At 34.2% G+C, this 18,259-nt stretch overlaps 1 protein-coding gene across 4 annotated transcripts in view; it reads right to left on the bottom strand.

Annotated features, from left to right (window-relative positions):
* The window catches only part of GRIA4 (glutamate ionotropic receptor AMPA type subunit 4), a 521,547-nt gene extending 503,592 nt beyond the window's left edge, over positions 1–17,955 (bottom strand). For 2 of the 4 annotated variants that reach the window (XM_029208112.1, XM_029208114.1), the window contains exons 1-3: positions 17,612–17,955; positions 16,985–17,159; positions 15,640–15,798 (exon numbers count right to left, since the gene is read on the bottom strand). In XM_029208112.1, coding sequence (XP_029063945.1) covers positions 15,640–15,798; positions 16,985–17,072 — 247 coding nt within the window. In that variant the 5' untranslated portion in view covers positions 17,073–17,159; positions 17,612–17,955. Of the gene's footprint in view, positions 1–15,639; positions 15,799–16,984; positions 17,160–17,611 lie in introns of those variants that run through there. The other 2 variants (XM_029208115.1, XM_029208113.1) reach the window with 2 other exon arrangements.
* Positions 17,956–18,259: the final 304 nt, after the last annotated feature.

The raw sequence follows: 18,259 nt of genomic DNA on the forward strand, positions 1-18,259 counted from the left end.
ATTGTAATAATCTTTAAAATCCTTCACCAGTCATCTCTTCATATGGGGGTGTCAATAAAGAATTGTTTTTCATATTTTTATAGTCTCAACAGTCACTAACACAGAATCTGCCACAATTCTGAACTGGATGCTCAAAAAATTGATTTAAAACACTAGTATCTAACCATCAACTCCCAAATCCCTCCATTCTCATATCCATAAACTCAATGGGTAGTAATTTAGTGTTATGCGCCAGGCATTGTGCCATGAGCCAAGCACTAGGGATTCATTCACAAATACAACGGCATCCCAGTCATCCAGAAGTTCACATTCCAGGGGGAGAATGTACAGCTAAATAATAATACAGTGTAAAAAGGGAAGCTCAGGATGCCACAAGGATCATAGCAAAGTGGAGCTAAACCAGCCTAGGGTGATCAGAAAAGACTACCCAGAGACAGTGACCAGATATCCAAGAGCCATCAACTCACTCACGCAGCTACTGTGCTTTCTACAGAATTGAAAATAATATATGCAGTTAGACTCAGTAAGTTATATATTTCAATTGGCAATGAAAAATGCTTGTAATCACCAACTGTTCTCTTGGCTCTTTTAAAGTAAACATAATGACTTAATTTAATAGTTTTAATTAATTCAAGCTGATCTTTTCATTTTAAAATAATGAACGTGTGTAAACAAAGAGATCAAACATGGCAACTGCTAAGTGGACATGATATTCTGACAACAAGACCTATATTGGCTTAAATGTCTAAAGAGCTCCTTAGGTTATCTGTCCCATTTGAACAGAGCAAGACAAACACAATACTTACTGGTAAGATCACAACAGTTTCCTTTATTTAAATATTGTTAATCAGAAAACTATAAATGTATGCTTTTTTGTAAACATATAAAAAACTCAGAAATATGTAAATTAAAAATAAAAATTCTGCATAGTAACATTAAAGAAAAATAGTCACTACCAAATTTTGGTATGGTAGTTTTCAATCTCTTGTATATATTATGGTTCTTAGGAAATTGGAATCAAAAGACAGTCTATATTTTTTCACTGACATTATAGCTTTTATATTTCCCATATATTAAGTGTCTCTAAATTATTAACAGTTATACTATTCTGCCAAGTAGAGGGCACATTGGCTGCAGTCTATTGATTTAAAAGCACTGGAGTATTACTATCACTAAATGCAAAATTACCCTTTGAAATAAAATAAAGTGTAGAGGAGGTAAAGACATTGCTATTTTTTTTTAATTTTAACAAGGTTTCCTTCTCAATAAAATATTCACACTTGGTTTCTAATCTGAGATTTTATCACTTCTGTAAAATGAGGCTTATTTTCACAGCCACTTATGGTTTCATAACATACAGTCATTACCAAATTTTGTGAAAATAACAAGAATTAAATGCTAAAGGCATGTATATATTATACATGTACACAATATATTGTGATGTATATGCTATATATTTTTATATCTATGCATAACAATATAAAATTACTTACAAAGTTATTTGTAACTGTACTAATTATTATTCTCATCTTACAATTATTCAGCTTACTTTTTTTTCTTTTAACATCTTTATTGGGGTATAATTGCTTTACAATGGTGTGTTAATTTCTGCTTTATAACAAAGTAAATCAGTTATACATATACATATGTTCCCATATCTCTTCCCTCTTGCATCTCCCTCCCTCCCACCCTCCCTATCCCACCCCTCCAGGCTCAGCTTACTTTTTTAAAACCCGTTCTTAATACTCTATATGTGATTGAGTGACAAATCACAATTTTAGTACAGATGCTCATCTGTGCCAACTAAATTAAATTATACACTTCTACGAAGGTAGATAACTAAAAAAAAGGGAGAATAGTCTGAAATTTAATCTGGAATGTATATGCCGTGTTCTATAACCATCTATACCAATCTGTAAGGAGACTTAATTGCCTTTAAACACATTATAAATGATGCCTATTTGTTCATTTTTTTCCCTCCCACAGATCCCAACAGATACCAATTCCCACAGATACCAACTCTTTTCCAACCTGCCTATTATCATAAATGGCCTGGTTTGCAGTCTGAAGATACATGGTTGAGATAGTAAGCTGAACTCAAATTCCTGAACTCAATTGCTGGGACAAGTCAGATAGAGGACTGTCATGACTGACATTCTTCCTTAAACAGTCTGGCTAGACTTTAATTAATTTAACCATTCCTCCAACTAAATACTGCCAAGTAATGCTTTAATGAGCATTTTCATGGCTAGAGATTTTCCTGTATTCATGAGTTCAAATGATTCACAATTTGTAATGTTTTTGATACATTGTGACAAATTGATTTTCAAAAGCATTGTATCAATTTTAAATGCCCCAGCCATCTTGAGTAATTTGAAATTTTCTTTTTCAATTAAATTTGATGGCCTTTGTGTTTGTTTTAATGTTTAAAAAATACAAGTGCAATGAAATGACAATCTTTATAAACAACATGGAAAAATTTGATCAATTATTATAGGATAATTCACATTTAACTACCACACATACCTAAAGAGTATTGGTTCATGACCTGGTATCACAGCCTGTTTTTAATTTTAATCATCAATAAGGATAATCATATAGTGAAGAGTCACATGGAATTTAAAATAGTTTATAGCTAACTTAATTATGACTCAAGATGGTCTTGATGTTTCCAAACAAGTTGAAATTTAAGAGTGTACATGTAAAATCTTTCATTTTGAATTTTAAAAAATGCCTATGGAGAAGTTGATTTGTAGCAATTCATGTGGAAAAAAGAACAAAGTGTTAAGTTTTAATTGACTATGAATTTAACAAGAACAGAGTGATGTAATAGACTAATTAAAACTCAAATAATCTTGGCCTACACTTTATGTGTAAAATGCCTAAATAATTGGAATTAACATTCTCACCTGGACAGATCATGTCAGATCATAATCATGAGTGTCAAAAATGTGGTTTAATTCTAGACAGATCATGACAGAAGAATCGGGTTAATTCAGGTCAATATATTTTAATAAAATTATGATAAATCCATGGGATATTCAGAATGCCAGAACTAGGGTGTTAATGGTTTTAGAAACTATGTTATACAAGGAAATGTTATTTAGCTTGGGGAAGTACAAAGGGGACTTGTGATATCTGTTTTCAAAAATGTGAAGGGTTTGAGTCATATAGAGAAGAAGTTGATTTATGTTATGTTATTCAATTCTGGCTAAGAATTAGTTGTTATAATACCCAACCAAGAAATGGATTCCTTTCCTCCTTTTCCTCCTCTCATAATCAGTCAGCAGACATTTATTAAGTATGGAACATAATTGTTCCTGGCACAGTGAAAGACCCTTAAAATAGAGGTACTAATAAGGTATCATCCTTGTCCTCAAGGAACTTGCAGTCTAATGGATTTGACAGATTATCTATCTATATATCTATCATTTTCCAAGGTATATACAATATACAGAAAGTACTATACAGGAAAGTTAACTATTCAAGCAAAAGCTGATCAACATCTTTGTTAAAAGGGATATCATTTATACTTTTAATTTATAGCTGCTGTACCTTTGTGTTTCCTTCTTAAAATGATGTGCATAGTCTTTTAAGGTATATTTATAAACATAATGTTTATATCATATATAGTACTCATATATTATTGATATATATTATTTAAGAAAAATCCAAATATAAAAACAAAGCTAATTTTTAATGGGATCAATGTTGTTACTGCTCAGTAAATGTGAAATTGAGCTCCTTGGTTATCAGAGGAAAAAGGGAAACATTTGGACTTACAAGTGTTCCATTAAGAAAAAAGAAAGCATGCATATGTTTTTCAGAAAAAAAATATTTATCTTGATTCTAAGTCTTTGGAGCAGAGAAGTAGTGAAATACCTTTCAAACTTGCCAAGGTAAGATTATATACATAGTTTAAAATTTAAGTAATTTACACAGGGTAAACTAATTTCAAAAGAGGGAGGGATAAGGGCTATAGAAACAAGCAAATTGTGAAATTTACTATAGAAAATGTAATGTGGATAATCAAGAATTGACAGGTTTTCATCGTATGCTTGACTCCAGATGCCTTCTTTCACAAGTCTTCTAGTTTCATGAACTTTAAGAAGTGCTAAGGAAGCAGTCAATGTCTGAACAGATGGTTCTCCTGAGTATGCTTACTAGTACACCTGGTACGCTTACTAGTACACCTGGGCTTCCCACATGGGCTTTCTCCTATTCTGAAAGTGGATTGTATCAGCATTTTCTAGTTCTTTTGTCAGCAGACACCACATGTTATAAGTACCTAGACGTTCTCTTCTACCAGATTTAAATTTATCAAAGTGCTCTCTGGCCAGCACAATGTACGTCAATTTGCATTAACAGTCCCACTTTGTTCTTTATAGGACTTACTTTCCTCCTTTTTTAACCCATCCCATCAATTGACTCTAATGAAAACAAATGAGAAAAAAACATGCTTAAGATAAGGAAGACACATAACATTTATTTTGGATCCACTACCTCATTGTTCATTTTGGATCCACTACTTCTGTTCATTTTTTTCTAAGATAACACATGAAAAGTCTTAGCTATCTTAAGGATGCCCCAAGGATGAGTGGAGAGAAAACTCATCACATATTGTTCATTCTTATATTCAAAGATATTTACTGATCCTTGCTTTGTACCAGGTATTGTGCAAGGCTATGAGGATATATTGTTTAACAAGGCAGATAAAGGCCTTGGTTCTGGGAGTTTATTTTCTAGTGGGGAATTATAGATGATAAATATGTAAACAAATGAAAATAATAATTACAGATTGTAATAAATGCAAAGATTATCATATGGTTGGTAATGCAATATAAAGTAATTGGAGTTTGGGAGTGGGAAAGCTTACTCTAGAGAGGCTGGCAAGGAAGGTTTCTTTTAGGTGATGACTTTGACCTGAGTCCTGAAGATTCAGAAAAAGCTAGTCAAGCAATAACTGGATTGGAGGAACAGCCCCTCTCCAAAAAAAGGTAATGGAAAGTACAAAGGTATAGGAAAAGAATGAAAGGGTTAAAGGATGTTCAGGAAACAAAAAGAAGAATGAGAAAACTCCAGCATGGAGAACAAGGCAAAAAGATGGGCAGGAGTCAGATCATGCTTATAATCAGAGCCTGTTAAAGAGTTGCAATTTTACTCCAAGAGATTGAAAAGCCATTGGAGGGTTTTAAGTAATGAAAAATGTCTCTTATTTCAATTCTGAAGGGAACCACTGGCTCCTGTATGTAAAGTGGATGGGGAGAGGTAAGGTAGAAGCAGATTAACTATGAAATTATTAGAAAAGTACCATTAGCTTGGACTAGAACTGTGGGATAGAAATGGAGAAAGGTGGAAATACTTGTAATGTACTTTGGAGATAGAAGCAAGAGGACCTGGTCAGATGTTAAATGACAACAGGAAAAAACCTAGGAAAGTAATAGAGCAAGAAAGCAGATGATAAAAATATCAAAACTAGAAATATGACCACTAGGGACTGTCAGGAAAGGTAGATGAAGAAAAGCAAATAGGAGAACTTGAGAAGAGGTAATATGCAGAACTTCTGCTCAAGCTCAAATTCAGTCACGATAACGGAGATCTGCACAAATATATCAGTTCAAAGAAGTTGTAAAAGAATAGCTTATTCAAATAAATAGAGCAGAAAAAAAATAAAGATCAATTCCTAACACACATAAGAAAATAAATTCCAAAAGAGTTAGCATTATAAATATAAAATTTAAAACCATAATGTATACTAGAAAAATGTGGAATAATATTATATAGTTTTAAGGACAGGAATACCTTTATAAGCAAAGCATGAAACCCAGAAGCCATAAAGAAAATGACTCACAGATTTGACTACATAAAAATTTAAAATGTCTGTACAGTAAAAGGCATCATAAATGAAGGTGGAAGCCAAAGGCACAGTAGAAAAATAATTTGCAACATACATGACAAAGGGTTCATTTCTTAGCATGTAAAACACTCCCTCAAATAAAAAAGAAAACACTGGCAAAGTAAAAGAACAACAGTTCACACAGAAAGATATACATGGTCTTATAAATATAGGAAAATATTCTTAGTCACACTATTAATCAAAAACATGCAAATTAAAGTAGCAGTTAGATGTCATTTTTATCCATCAGGACAAGTGAAGATTCAAGAGACTGATAATGACTAGTGTTAGCAGGTCATAGGAAAACAATCATTCTCATATTTAGGTGGCTGTAAATTTAAATAATACTTTGTTTTTGAGGAGAAGACACTGACAATATGTACTAAAAGCAAAAATCCACATTATTTGATATAGTAATTTCATTCCCAGGAATTAATCCTACAGGAATATTCACACAGGTACTCAAGTAGTTTTACTGCTATTCTGTTTGTAATATAAAAAATGTGGAAACAACCTAAATGTTGATCCAGAGTGTACATTTATCATAGTAACTTTGCACAATGACATTATGTAGCAGTAAAAGAAAATAAGATAGCTCTATATAAGTATAGTATATAACTGACAGAAAACTTTTTATGATAAATGAAATAAAATAATAAAATATAGGTATAGATTAATATCATTTTTATTAAAAAGTTTTATTTATTCAATAGATATATATTAGTACCTTATGTTTAAAATACTCTTTATCTCTCTACCTAGGTCTATACAGATAAGAAAAGAAGTCTGGAAAGATCTATAAACCCTATTTACTGTGATTATCTCTATGTGGTGAGACTGCAAAAATATTTTGCCTATTTAAGACTTCTAAATTATTTGAAATTTTTGTGTCAGTTTAAAAAGATAAAAATATGAAAAATGGAAAGAACACAGGGTATAATATATTTAAAGATACTGTTGAGAAACTGCCTATTTTAGAAAAAGCAGATAAGCAACAAAAGTAAGCAAACAATGATTACAGCTTATGGTGTAATTTTTGCTGTAACTGGAGAAATACAATGGCTTATTCAAAGAAAATACTACATCTCAATTTTTTTACCCTTTATTTCTGAGATAATGTTGAACTTTTTATTTATGACACTAGTAGTTTTATTAAGTTGGAGACAAGTGATGATGCTATGAAGACTGCAGAAAATTTGACTTAGGGTGATGATCTTTAAGACAATCCTCACTATGTTTATTGGAATCCAAAAACGTGTAAAGGAAAACCTGAAATGAAATCCCTGACAGCTAAGCAAATCTTTAAAGCACTGGGGAAAATATGTTTCGATTCGAATAGATGTAGTTATTCTGAAATCAAATAACATTCCTATAAAACTTATGTAGGTTGGCCAACTAATGAAGTATCCAACACTGTTTGTGTAACATATAAAGACCCACTTATTAATTTTTACACCTGGTGGTATTTATAACATGAATTTGGAAATATAAAGTAATGAGAGCATTATCATTTAGAATACTCAAATTTCTGTGCTGCATTACAAATCACATAGAAAACTCGATGTCCAGTGTAAAATGGACATATTCACTGGAGTAAATGAAAATTGTTAAAGAACTAACTTTGAAGAAAACATCTTTCTATTTAAATTAGGAGTTATCTAGCTACTGTCACAGAGTGATGGCTATCTTGTGAATACTGTACTAACCAAGATACTATAGTGTGAATGGCAGGCAAAACTGACTTCAAGATCTGATGCCCTGGATACTTGTCATTAGGCAAATTTTCTTAACAACAGATCTTCAGTTTCTCCACATAAATAATTAAAATAATAATGATGCCCGCTTCTAGAGTTGTGTAAGAATTGAGGTAACTAACACAGAGACTTGGCACATAGTCAGTAGCTATTATTATTATCGAGGAGAAATGAGTTTCAAAGAACAGGGAGTTATCAGCTATGTCAAATCCTGCAAACTACAATATTAACAGACAATGACTAAGGAACAATGGGATTTACTATTCTGTAAGTCACTGATGACCTTCAAGAACACTGTTGCAGGAGTGGTGATGGTTAAGGGAGAAGGTAAATTGTGATAAAAATAGAAGGAGCTGATGTGGAATATGTAGAACTTTTGATAGTAAGAGAAGGAATAAAAATAATATGATGACAGTTTAAGAGGCAGAGGACCAAGCCAAGCATTTTTCCAGCTAGGACACACTGATTATTTTCTATGACAAGGAAGAAGCTACTGGAGATGGAGTTTATGGGAAAATTCCAGGTTAGTTTCAAAGATAAAATCCAACTGGCTTTCTTCTTCTTCTTTTTTTTTTTTTGAAATGAAGAAGGTAGAGAATGAAGTACTGTGCATTTATCTAATATATGTGTAGCTCCTTTAGGGCTGTGGGCTTTTCTTTTTTCTTTTGCTTGTAACTGGAATTCATTGAGAAGCTGTTCAAAAGTTTAGACTGTCTCTCTGTAAACACACACACACACCGTGCTCACGAACACATAATTTTGCATGCAATTATGAGAATTCATCAATCTCTTTAATCCATCCATGAACCAGTTCTCTCTCCAAATGGTCCATAGATCCCAGACAAAGTTACCCTCTCAGAGGACTTAGAAATAATTTTTAAAAATATGCATTTAGATTTGTGTATATAAACTAAAATTAACAATTCAGTTAGAGGTCAAAAACATTCCTATGAAATATCAACAAAATATATTTATTCAAAACGTAAATTGATTTTTCAAAATATAAACAGAAAATATAAATAAACTTGAAGTTTTAGCATTGGTTTAGAAATAAATGTTCTATATGACAAAGAATGTAATACAACTAAATTTAATTGAGTTATAGTTATAGGCTAAATATTTTCCAAACGCTTTTCTAATATTCATAAAATTCATGTGTTTTGTATGTTAATGAATGAAGAAACTGTGGCTCAAAAGCGTTAAGTAACTTACCCACTATCAGGTTGTAAATTGAAGCCTATCTGGCTCAAAAGTCCAGAAAAGACTCTCCCTACCTCTAAATAAAACATAAGACTATTCTAGGCCAACATACATGAAAGAGTATGTATTAATAGAATTTATGTGGGATTAATAAAGGTTGCCTTTTTTCTGGTCAAAATACGAAAGAACACTAAAGAATAAAGAAGGAAAGACTTGTTAAAGATCAATTATCCATGCAACTCATTATTAAAATTCTGCAGCCAGTGACAAGGTTGATTACTATTTACTTGAAATTCTTCCCATTTCTTGGCTCCTGTGAAATTACTCTTGCCTCATTTTCATCTGAACTCACTGACCCATTTCCTTCAGTCTCTTTTTCTCTGTCTGTGCCTCAAGTACTGTATTTCCTGGATTTATGTCCTCAACATTCTGTTCACTGTTTTTGCTCTCTCTGTATGATTTTGCCCACATCCATGGTTTCAGCCATTATCAAATGTCTCCCTTTAGTTCAAACTGAGCCCAAGAGCTCCAGATACACATGTCCAACTCTCTACTGCATTTGGATGTCTCTTAAACTCCTCAAAATCAGTACATCCACACTATACTCATCTTCCCCATTCAAATCTGCTCCTGTGTGTCCCTTCCTAGTTGATGGTACTGCTATCTAATCATTTTTCCAGACCAAAAATTGAAGAAATCATCTTTAATTCTTACCATACTTCCTTTCCATTCTCCCACACAGACATCCAATCTATCACTAAGTCCTGTCAACAGTTCTGTATTCTTAGATCTATGTACTTTTCTCTCTCCTTAGTGCTTCTACTTTTATTCAAACACTTAATCATCCTAAATTGCATTACTTCAAGATTCAACTGTTTTTTTTCTTCCCATTTTGCCCCCTTCTAATACATTCTCTTTCTTGAAATCATCCTGTTCTTTGTAAAACATAAATCTCATCATGTCACTGTTGTTTTTAAATCATTTATGGGTCCCCCTTTTTATTCAGAAGAGTCTCCTTACAAGAGCTACAAGATCCTGTGTGGATCTACAAAGCCCTGCCCCTTAGCACACCTCTCCTTCCCAGTACAATCAATACTCTACAGCCAGACTAAACCATATCCAGTTGCTCAATCACACCTGGCGCTGCCACACCTTGGTGCCTTGTCATATTCTGCTCCTTTGGCCAGGCGTGCCTTCCTTCCTCTCTATTTTTCAAATAACTCAACTAGAGTCTTAACACACAGTCAGATAACATCTTCCCTAGGACACCATGCCAAGTTTGATGTTCCTTCCTGTGTTAATGTCTGTCATAGCACTGTTTTTCTGTCATAATACTTTGTCTTACTGTACTGTGATAACTGGCTTGTACATCCTTCCCCCTAGACTATTAGCTTCTCTTATAAGTTTCTGTATGCTCATTTCTAGTATAGTGTCTTAAATACAGTTACCCTTGATAAATATGTTTCATGAATAAATGGATACGTTTATTATCTAATCTACTGAATGAATGGACAAAGTCACTACACAATATGGCTTCAGTCTTTGTTATATCACTCACTGACATCTGATTAATGAATAAGTTGCCAGAAATGTCTTGCCCTATTTTCTTCAAAATGTTACAATTAAATTAGAAAAAAAATGACAATTCTTTTCTTTCTTGATTCAAGTAATCTCAATACAGATGTAGTTTTCACATCTTATGGTCTCCTGGTTAAAGTACTAGGATAGTAATTAGAAGACCTGAGTTCAAACTCAGGCTCTGCAACTTATTAGCTACATGGTCTTTGGCAAGTCAAGTAACTTCTTTGAGTCAAAGCTGGCTTAACTAAAAAATAATAACTAAAAAATAATGACTATCTTCTCAGACAGTCTCACTCGAAGACTAGCTTGAGGTCAAATAAAATCATGTACATAAAAGCAGTTTAAAAACTATGTGTTGTAGTAAAATGTAAGGTGTATGGTATTTATTCTTCATTTTAAATCCCTGAACTATAGTAAAATTCTGTAAATAAGACATATACATATTTCCCAATGTCAGAAAGTAAAATTTTTTTCCTCTTTGAGAAATAAAAAACCCTTGGGAGAATCCACAAGAAAAAAAAAAAGTTTAGAGAGTTTTTCAAATGGCTTTAAGAAAGCTTAGTACTGTGACAATTCTGAAATACATCAATGCAAATTGTGCATCATTTAAGAAAGGGACAAGCCATAGAAATGTGACTCATCTTTGTCATCAATCTCATGGGGAAAATTAAGAAAAAGAGGGAAAGAATATTATAAAACTAAAGAATTATTTCAAATCAACATAGAATCTTGCTATCAATTCAAAATAAGGAAATCTAATGACAGTCACTCATTTTCCTAGAAATAATCAAAAGTCAAATAGTATTTAATGTATTTCTGCTAACAACTTTGCAGGTCAAACCATCAGAACTTATTTTTAGCATTTTTAAGATTATTATATCAGTCCAATATAAACTCTTAGAATGTCTTTTTAGGACTTCATGTCCTTGAAAAGGAAAATGTACAAAACTTAAACATTGTTGAATTAAAGCCAAAAGTTTGTATTATTTAGTACCCTTAAACAAGTTTGAATTAAGTCCCTATTATATAAGCTCTGCCTGCAGAGCCTACTGGATATAATGTCACATTTTCAATGTATTTAGATTAACTAAACAAGTATATTTTACATACCAACCTACTTTTACAAGTGGCACACAACTGGGTATTTAGAGTTGATAACTAAACCCATCACAAATAGAACTAATACTTAACTTAAAAAGAACAACTTTCTCATCATTACTAGGGTATAATATGCATTCTATTTTTGACTTACAACTTTCCTATCCATCATGTTGTAAACTACTGAATAGACAGATTTTAGACAGAAAAGGAGAGTAAGATAAACACATTATTTGTAAAAAATAAAACAAAAATATTAACCAGTTGGTCTTTCCTATCCAAGTTTAAAAAGTTGGAAATATTCCACAAAATTCTCTTATTATTTCACCTAAGGGACAATACATGAGTACTTGATCTATTTCACTATGTTTTTCCTACTACCCATATGAAATTAAAAGAATCATTTGAGAAACTGAACATCTGTGGATTATATTGTAAAGGGACTGCCTTACTTATTAAAGACTGATTCTTTTACAGGATAGCTAACGTAACTGTACTAAATTAATAATTGCAATGTCTCATCTTTTTATCTTTTAGAAAGCTTGGGATAGATTACTTTAGTATATTGGTTATAACTTCTTTGGCAAAATTTAAGATACATCATCCTCCAAACCAAAATATCTTTATTAATTAACTACTAGAAAAATATAAGAACATAGCCTGCTTTTTCAGGTTGTCTCAAATGTTTTGTAAAGAACATATTCAATTTAACTAGCATGTTTGTTTGCAAGGATAGCTATTTTGGGTCAACTGTATAATATTTTATTAGAGGACATTCCATATTTAATATTTTATTAAATTAATTTATTAAAGGACAGTCCGTATTGAATTTATTTTTTAAATAAATTTATTTTGTCATACCCCATACTTTGAATAGATTACAACAAAGAAATGTATACCTTTAATTACATTTTGAAATTTGACTACTTGGGCTATTTATTACACCTATACTTTGTTATTGAAATATGTCATAATTCTATATTATCTGTATTTCTTATAATTTCAGTTTTATACTTAGCAAAGTGTGATTTTTCAACCATGTGAATAGTTTAAAAAGAGAACAATATTTTAATTTAATCTTACACAAATATTGTAAAAAAATAAAGTGAAACTATAAGCCAAAATTATCCCCACCCTCTCTCAGCAACTTGGGATTTATACCAAAAGTGAAAAATTTGAGTTAATTGGATTTATACTAATGCAATATGTAAACTCTATACACAGAATGTTTAGATTGTCTGAAGTAGTCTTAGAATGCTAAATTAATTTTGAGGCAGAAGAGCCAACGTTAAATTACATCTGTCCAACAGATGACCAATAATACTCTTTATTCTTTAATCTGCCTTTTTTGTCTTTAAGTATACATTCCATAAACTAAACATATCCTGTTTAGTGGCCCTTATTCACAAAGACACTAGATTATGAAGTTTTACAAGGGCACACTGCAGGAAAATTGTATTTAAGATAAACCTAGCCAGGCACATATTTTTTTTATATTTAAAAAATATATGTATATTTAATCCAACATGAAAAATTTTTAAATCTAGCCTGTATCACTGTGAGGAATAAGTTCCATGTTAATTCTACAGAAGACTATTTTTATCCTTTTGTACCCAAAGGCATACAGCGTGATATATGAGTTTGCCTTATACTTATTGCTTACGTTTCACCTTTAATTAGACTGGAAAATCACGCGTCTACATGCTCTAGGTCAGTCCATTTAACAAACACCAATCACCTGACCCATACTCTCTGACCATTGATTTTTCCCAAATTCTGCTTAGATTTGCCTTAAGGACATTTGGCATACTCATTTGTCAAAAATTTTTCCTTTTCTTCACTAGAAAATGGGTTTTTTCCTTATTTACAATTTATGTTTTTTAAAAATATTTTAAGCATGTACGCAAAGTCAGTTATATGTGATTATGAAAAACATGACACCACTAATATTGCCTTACACTAGGAATCAAAATAAGCAGACTTAGTTTACTTAGCTTTAATTTTCTCAATTCTAACATGTTAAAGAATAGCCTATTACCTATATTTTATACCTTTTTTTAACTTTTTCATTCTGTGTACAGATTCTTAGCAATTTCTTATGTTTACAGGCTCTTTACTAGTACACTTTATTTTATACAATATTTTTATTACATAAATAATATAATACTAATTAAAATTTTCCTGAATGAGATTAACATATGATATGGAAGAAGAAAGAATTATCACTTTATAGTTTATATAGCTGGAAGCCATAACATAAACTTTAAAATACTGAAGCACTTAGTTAGAAAATATAAAACTAATATAGCTCCACTTTTAAGACAGTCTTTCATTAGCTAAATAATAAAAATGAATACTTAAATAGCAATTTACTGTAGACAAAGTACATTCAAATATATCTGAATCATGAATTATCTTTAAACTTAGAAATGGTTTTGTTGACAGAATCTCAAGAGAGACACAAGAAAAATATTTAAATCAACAGATAATAATCACATACTAAGAATATTTTATACCTAGAACTGTTTGAAATGTTAACATCTCTATCAAAACTTGGAACAAAAATTAATAACTTAAGACATTTTCAAAAGTGACTATCCACAAACTTAGCTCTAATTTATGTTCATTTCTGCTTAAAAATAACTCCCATATAATTATCATTATAATGAATATTGACTTTATTACTAAATACAACAAATGATATTTTTAATTAAGTAGTACCCAAAGGAGCTAGAGAATTCCTGAAAATTAATACAATTGTAGCAGTTAAAAAAAAAAAAGTCAGATGCTTTAACCTCCTTATGAAACCAAGTTCTAAAGTAAAGTAATTAGATGCCAAAAATTAAGGAAATGTGATCATGTCACTTGTTAGATGAATTAATGGCAAATATATATGAATTAAAATAATTAATGAAACAGATATCCTCCTAACACAAAAACTCCTTGTTTTCAATTTCAGTAGCTTGTTCAGTATACACTTGTACTCAGAAAGAGGACTTTCAAAATTAAAATACACTCAACTTGATATAATAAAAATATCATACAAAGCAGATTGAATATTTTATTACTGCTGTGCAAAATTTTATATAGAAACTATTCCTATATGTCTTACATAATCTATAACCATTATCTTAACATGTAAATTTTGAGCAGTAGTAAATTAGCATGTAAAAATAAGGAGGTATGTGAAACATGTTTCCCCCAAGAGTGAAAATGCAATCTAAATGTTCTATTGACTGATCATATTTTAGTGATTTTTAAATTAATACACAGTTGATTATATTTTTACTTTGTTATACAGTATTTTGGCAGGGGAGCTCTGTACAACTGTTTAATTATAGTGTTAGGTAAGATCACCAAATCTCAATCTTATTGCATAAAATAACAGATCCAGCTGGGTTGGTTTGTAAATTCAGTGGATTGGAGACTAACATGATTTGCCACCAAGGTAAGGATTCATGGAGTTATATTCACAGGATATATGCATTACCTTATAGCAGGAGACATTTACAACCCAGAATATAAGAGCAGGGAAGTCTCAAGTGACATCACCAGATCATCTGCAGCGTCAGCCAACCGACTCAAATATATATCCTCCACACCACTGCTCCCCTCTTTCTAACTGTTAGCAAACCTTCCATTGCCTTTACCAGTGTAAGAGAGCATGTGTCTTCTTTAAAAGCAAGACATACGCTTACTCAAGTGAAAAGCAAATAAAAACCAAGGAACAGAAATCAAAAACTAGATTGAGTACAATTTTCTCTAACTTGATATTCAGGTTGTAGAAATAATACTGAAATGTTAAAGGAGAAAGTAACTTCAATTAATTTCAAGAAAAAAGAAAGACGGAAGAAGGGAGTGAGGGAGGCGGAAAAGAAAGAGGGAGGGAGGGAGGAAGGAAGGAAGAGAAAGAAAGACCAGCTAAATATCCCTGAGACTAAATCTTACTTTTAACTGATTTACTCTGTAACCAGCAAACTGTGGAGGTCTTGAATGTCTTTCTTAAAAGTATAATAATAATAATAGTAATAATAATAATATAGAGGAAGGGGACTCTATTGCCCCATTTTAATTCTCTTCTCATTTACCTACAACTTATGTTTTACTTACAAGCATTTGTTACAGCGAAACTGTTGGCTGTCTCAATGTTGTCCACATGAGGTACCAAATTAAAGGGAGCTTCTGACGCATTGGGGCTGGTGTTATGAAGAAAAATTGCTAATCGAAAAGCAGTGTATTCCTGATCTGTGTTTCGGATGAAGAGACCACCTATTAAAAACAGCAGAAAAAACACATTCAGTGTCTCCTCTTGTAAATGTTACTATACCCACCCCAAGAACTGTCAAATCCACTGCCATTCACCAACACATACAATTAAGGAGCTATTCCTGCCACATCTGGGAGACTGCCCTTTGTCCCTAAGGTGTATGCTTAATATTTTAGTCTTTAAGGCAGCTCAGCCTTTTCCTGTCCCAATTTGTCATGATCACAGTGACCTCTGAGACAGATCATTTAGTGTGCTTTCCTTTCTCTCTCTTGCACTCCCCATGATTCTCAGCACACTGCTACAGAAGCCAGCTCCGGGCATTTCTAAGATGCATGCAGATGGGAAGAAAAGATAATTTGCATTAAAATACAGAAATGAAGGGATGTGGTGACGTGCAGGTTAGAGGGAAATCAGAAAGGAGACATGAACTTTGTTTTTATGCAGCTCTTGGACTCAGCCTAATTAGCACCGTTTTGTGCACTGTCTACGAGAAATGATGCAGTCTGAGGCTGGGCTTAGCTGGAAGAAATTCAATTGCTGCGTCCCATTAAAAGACAGGAGAGAATAGCAAGAAAAGCGAAGGACGGATAGGGTCCCTGGAAATAGAGTCGAGAGGGAGGATTAAGGGCAAAAGATTCAAGAGGAAAACAAAAGAAGAAAAGGTTCCGGGAAAGGGATCTAACTTTGGAATCCGTTAACTGGTAGCAAGCAAAGACAAGGAGGTGTGGGTGTAAATGCTTTTTTGCACAGTGTCTTTCTGTAATAGAGAAAGCTGCTGCGTACAGCACGGGAAGAAGGGGGGGGTGTTTTGTTTTGTTTTGTTTAAACAAACTCTACATCCCTTCATGCTTTAGAGAAAGAAATGAAAAGAAATATCAGATAAAATGCTACCAAACCCCACGGAGGTTTTTTTTCCCCCCAACTTATTGCAATCCTACTTAAGCGACATGATCCAAAGGTGGAAACAGGAGTATAGACTGGGATGGACGGGTGGGCAGCTCTGTGCTGTTCTAACTGAACCTGCACCAAAGAGGCAGTCTTTTTATAAAGGGGAGAAAGGAAGAGGGAAGCAGAGGGGGAAGGAGCCGCCGAAGGTTCCCCTAAATTGGTTATCAGTAACTCATTTGACTCACTTTCGGATATCTGCTACAGCCACCCACACGCATACCCCACCGGAGCAAAGCTTACCTATTTGCACGCTGCTCGGAAAGGCTCCCATGGCGAGTCCCCAAAATCCAGAAAATAACAAGACTATCTGTCTGCAAATAATCCTCATCTTCTTTTCTCCTCTCCCTTGGCGCGCTCTCTCTTTCTCTCGCACTCTTCCTAAAGGCTGTTCAGAGAGGCATTGAGGACTATGGCGCTAAAATTAAAAACAACCAAAAATGAAAAGAAAAAAAAAAAAACAGAGGAGAGAGGTTTGGGTGGTTTGGGGTTATGACTATTTCCCTTTAGCAATCCATCCCGAGCTGCCAGATTTTTCCCGCAGTCTCCATAGCCCTGGGAGAGGTTTTCTGTCCGGCTGCAAATGTTACACATGCAAAAGATGGTGGTGGAGCGGCTACTGGCTGCTCGCAGAGATGAGACATGCGCTCTCTCTGTGCCTAGCTCGCACTAGCTCTCGGCCCTCGCTTTCTCACCTACACACACACACAAGCGCCGCGGCCGCCGCACGCGCTCTGCTGCTCCTTTCAGCCAACAGCCACCTAAAGCCTACACCAGCCCGGAGCCTCGCGCCCCCTCCGCGAGCGCGCAGCACTCCCTCCGCACGCCCCTCACCCACTACTCGGCAGGCTTCATCCCTTGGGTGCTCACCCGAGCGCCTCAGTCTCTTTGACGGTCCAGAGCCAATCTGGAGACAGGTTTTTCCTTTTCACGACTCCCGCCTCTCTTCTTCCCGCGTTCGCAGTGGGTCCTACTCTGGGGATGGGCACCCCCAGCGTCCCTCTCTGCTTTCCAGGCGCCTCTGCTTCGCGGCTGCACTTGGCAGGAAATTCACCCGCGGGCCAGGTCCTCAAGCCCCGAACAGGGCCTCGGGGAGTTAGTACTTCCCCATGCCCCCGGCCCCCTGCCGCATTCTTGCAGGCTCTCGGGGAGGACCGGCTGCCTCCCTCTCCTTCAGCTCAGCCTTTCTCTCAGCCTCGCCCTCTTCTGCCACTGGGCTGCGCGCGGGGGACTCCGGTCCTCGCTGCAGCAAAGATTTCTCACCAGCAAACAGCCCGGGAATCTGGAGAGCCTGAGACGGGAATGGACGAGATGAAGGGGCTCAAGAGAGAGAGAGAGGATGAGAAAAGGGGGCAAAGGGCAGCCTCAGGCAGGTTTAAGAAGCTGGAACCAAGGAGGAAAGAATTGATGGAGTTCAGGCTGGAGAAGAGACACAGAGAGGTCAAACCATTTTAGGAAAGAGAGGAAGGAAGAAAAAGTTAATTTAAATAACAAAGTAGGGTGATGAACGGGGTGGGG

This window comes from Monodon monoceros, unplaced genomic scaffold (assembly GCF_005190385.1).
Source record: "Monodon monoceros isolate NGI ecotype Baffin Bay Population unplaced genomic scaffold, NGI_Narwhal_1 Super_Scaffold_7, whole genome shotgun sequence".
Classification (NCBI taxonomy): domain Eukaryota; kingdom Metazoa; phylum Chordata; class Mammalia; order Artiodactyla; family Monodontidae; genus Monodon; species Monodon monoceros.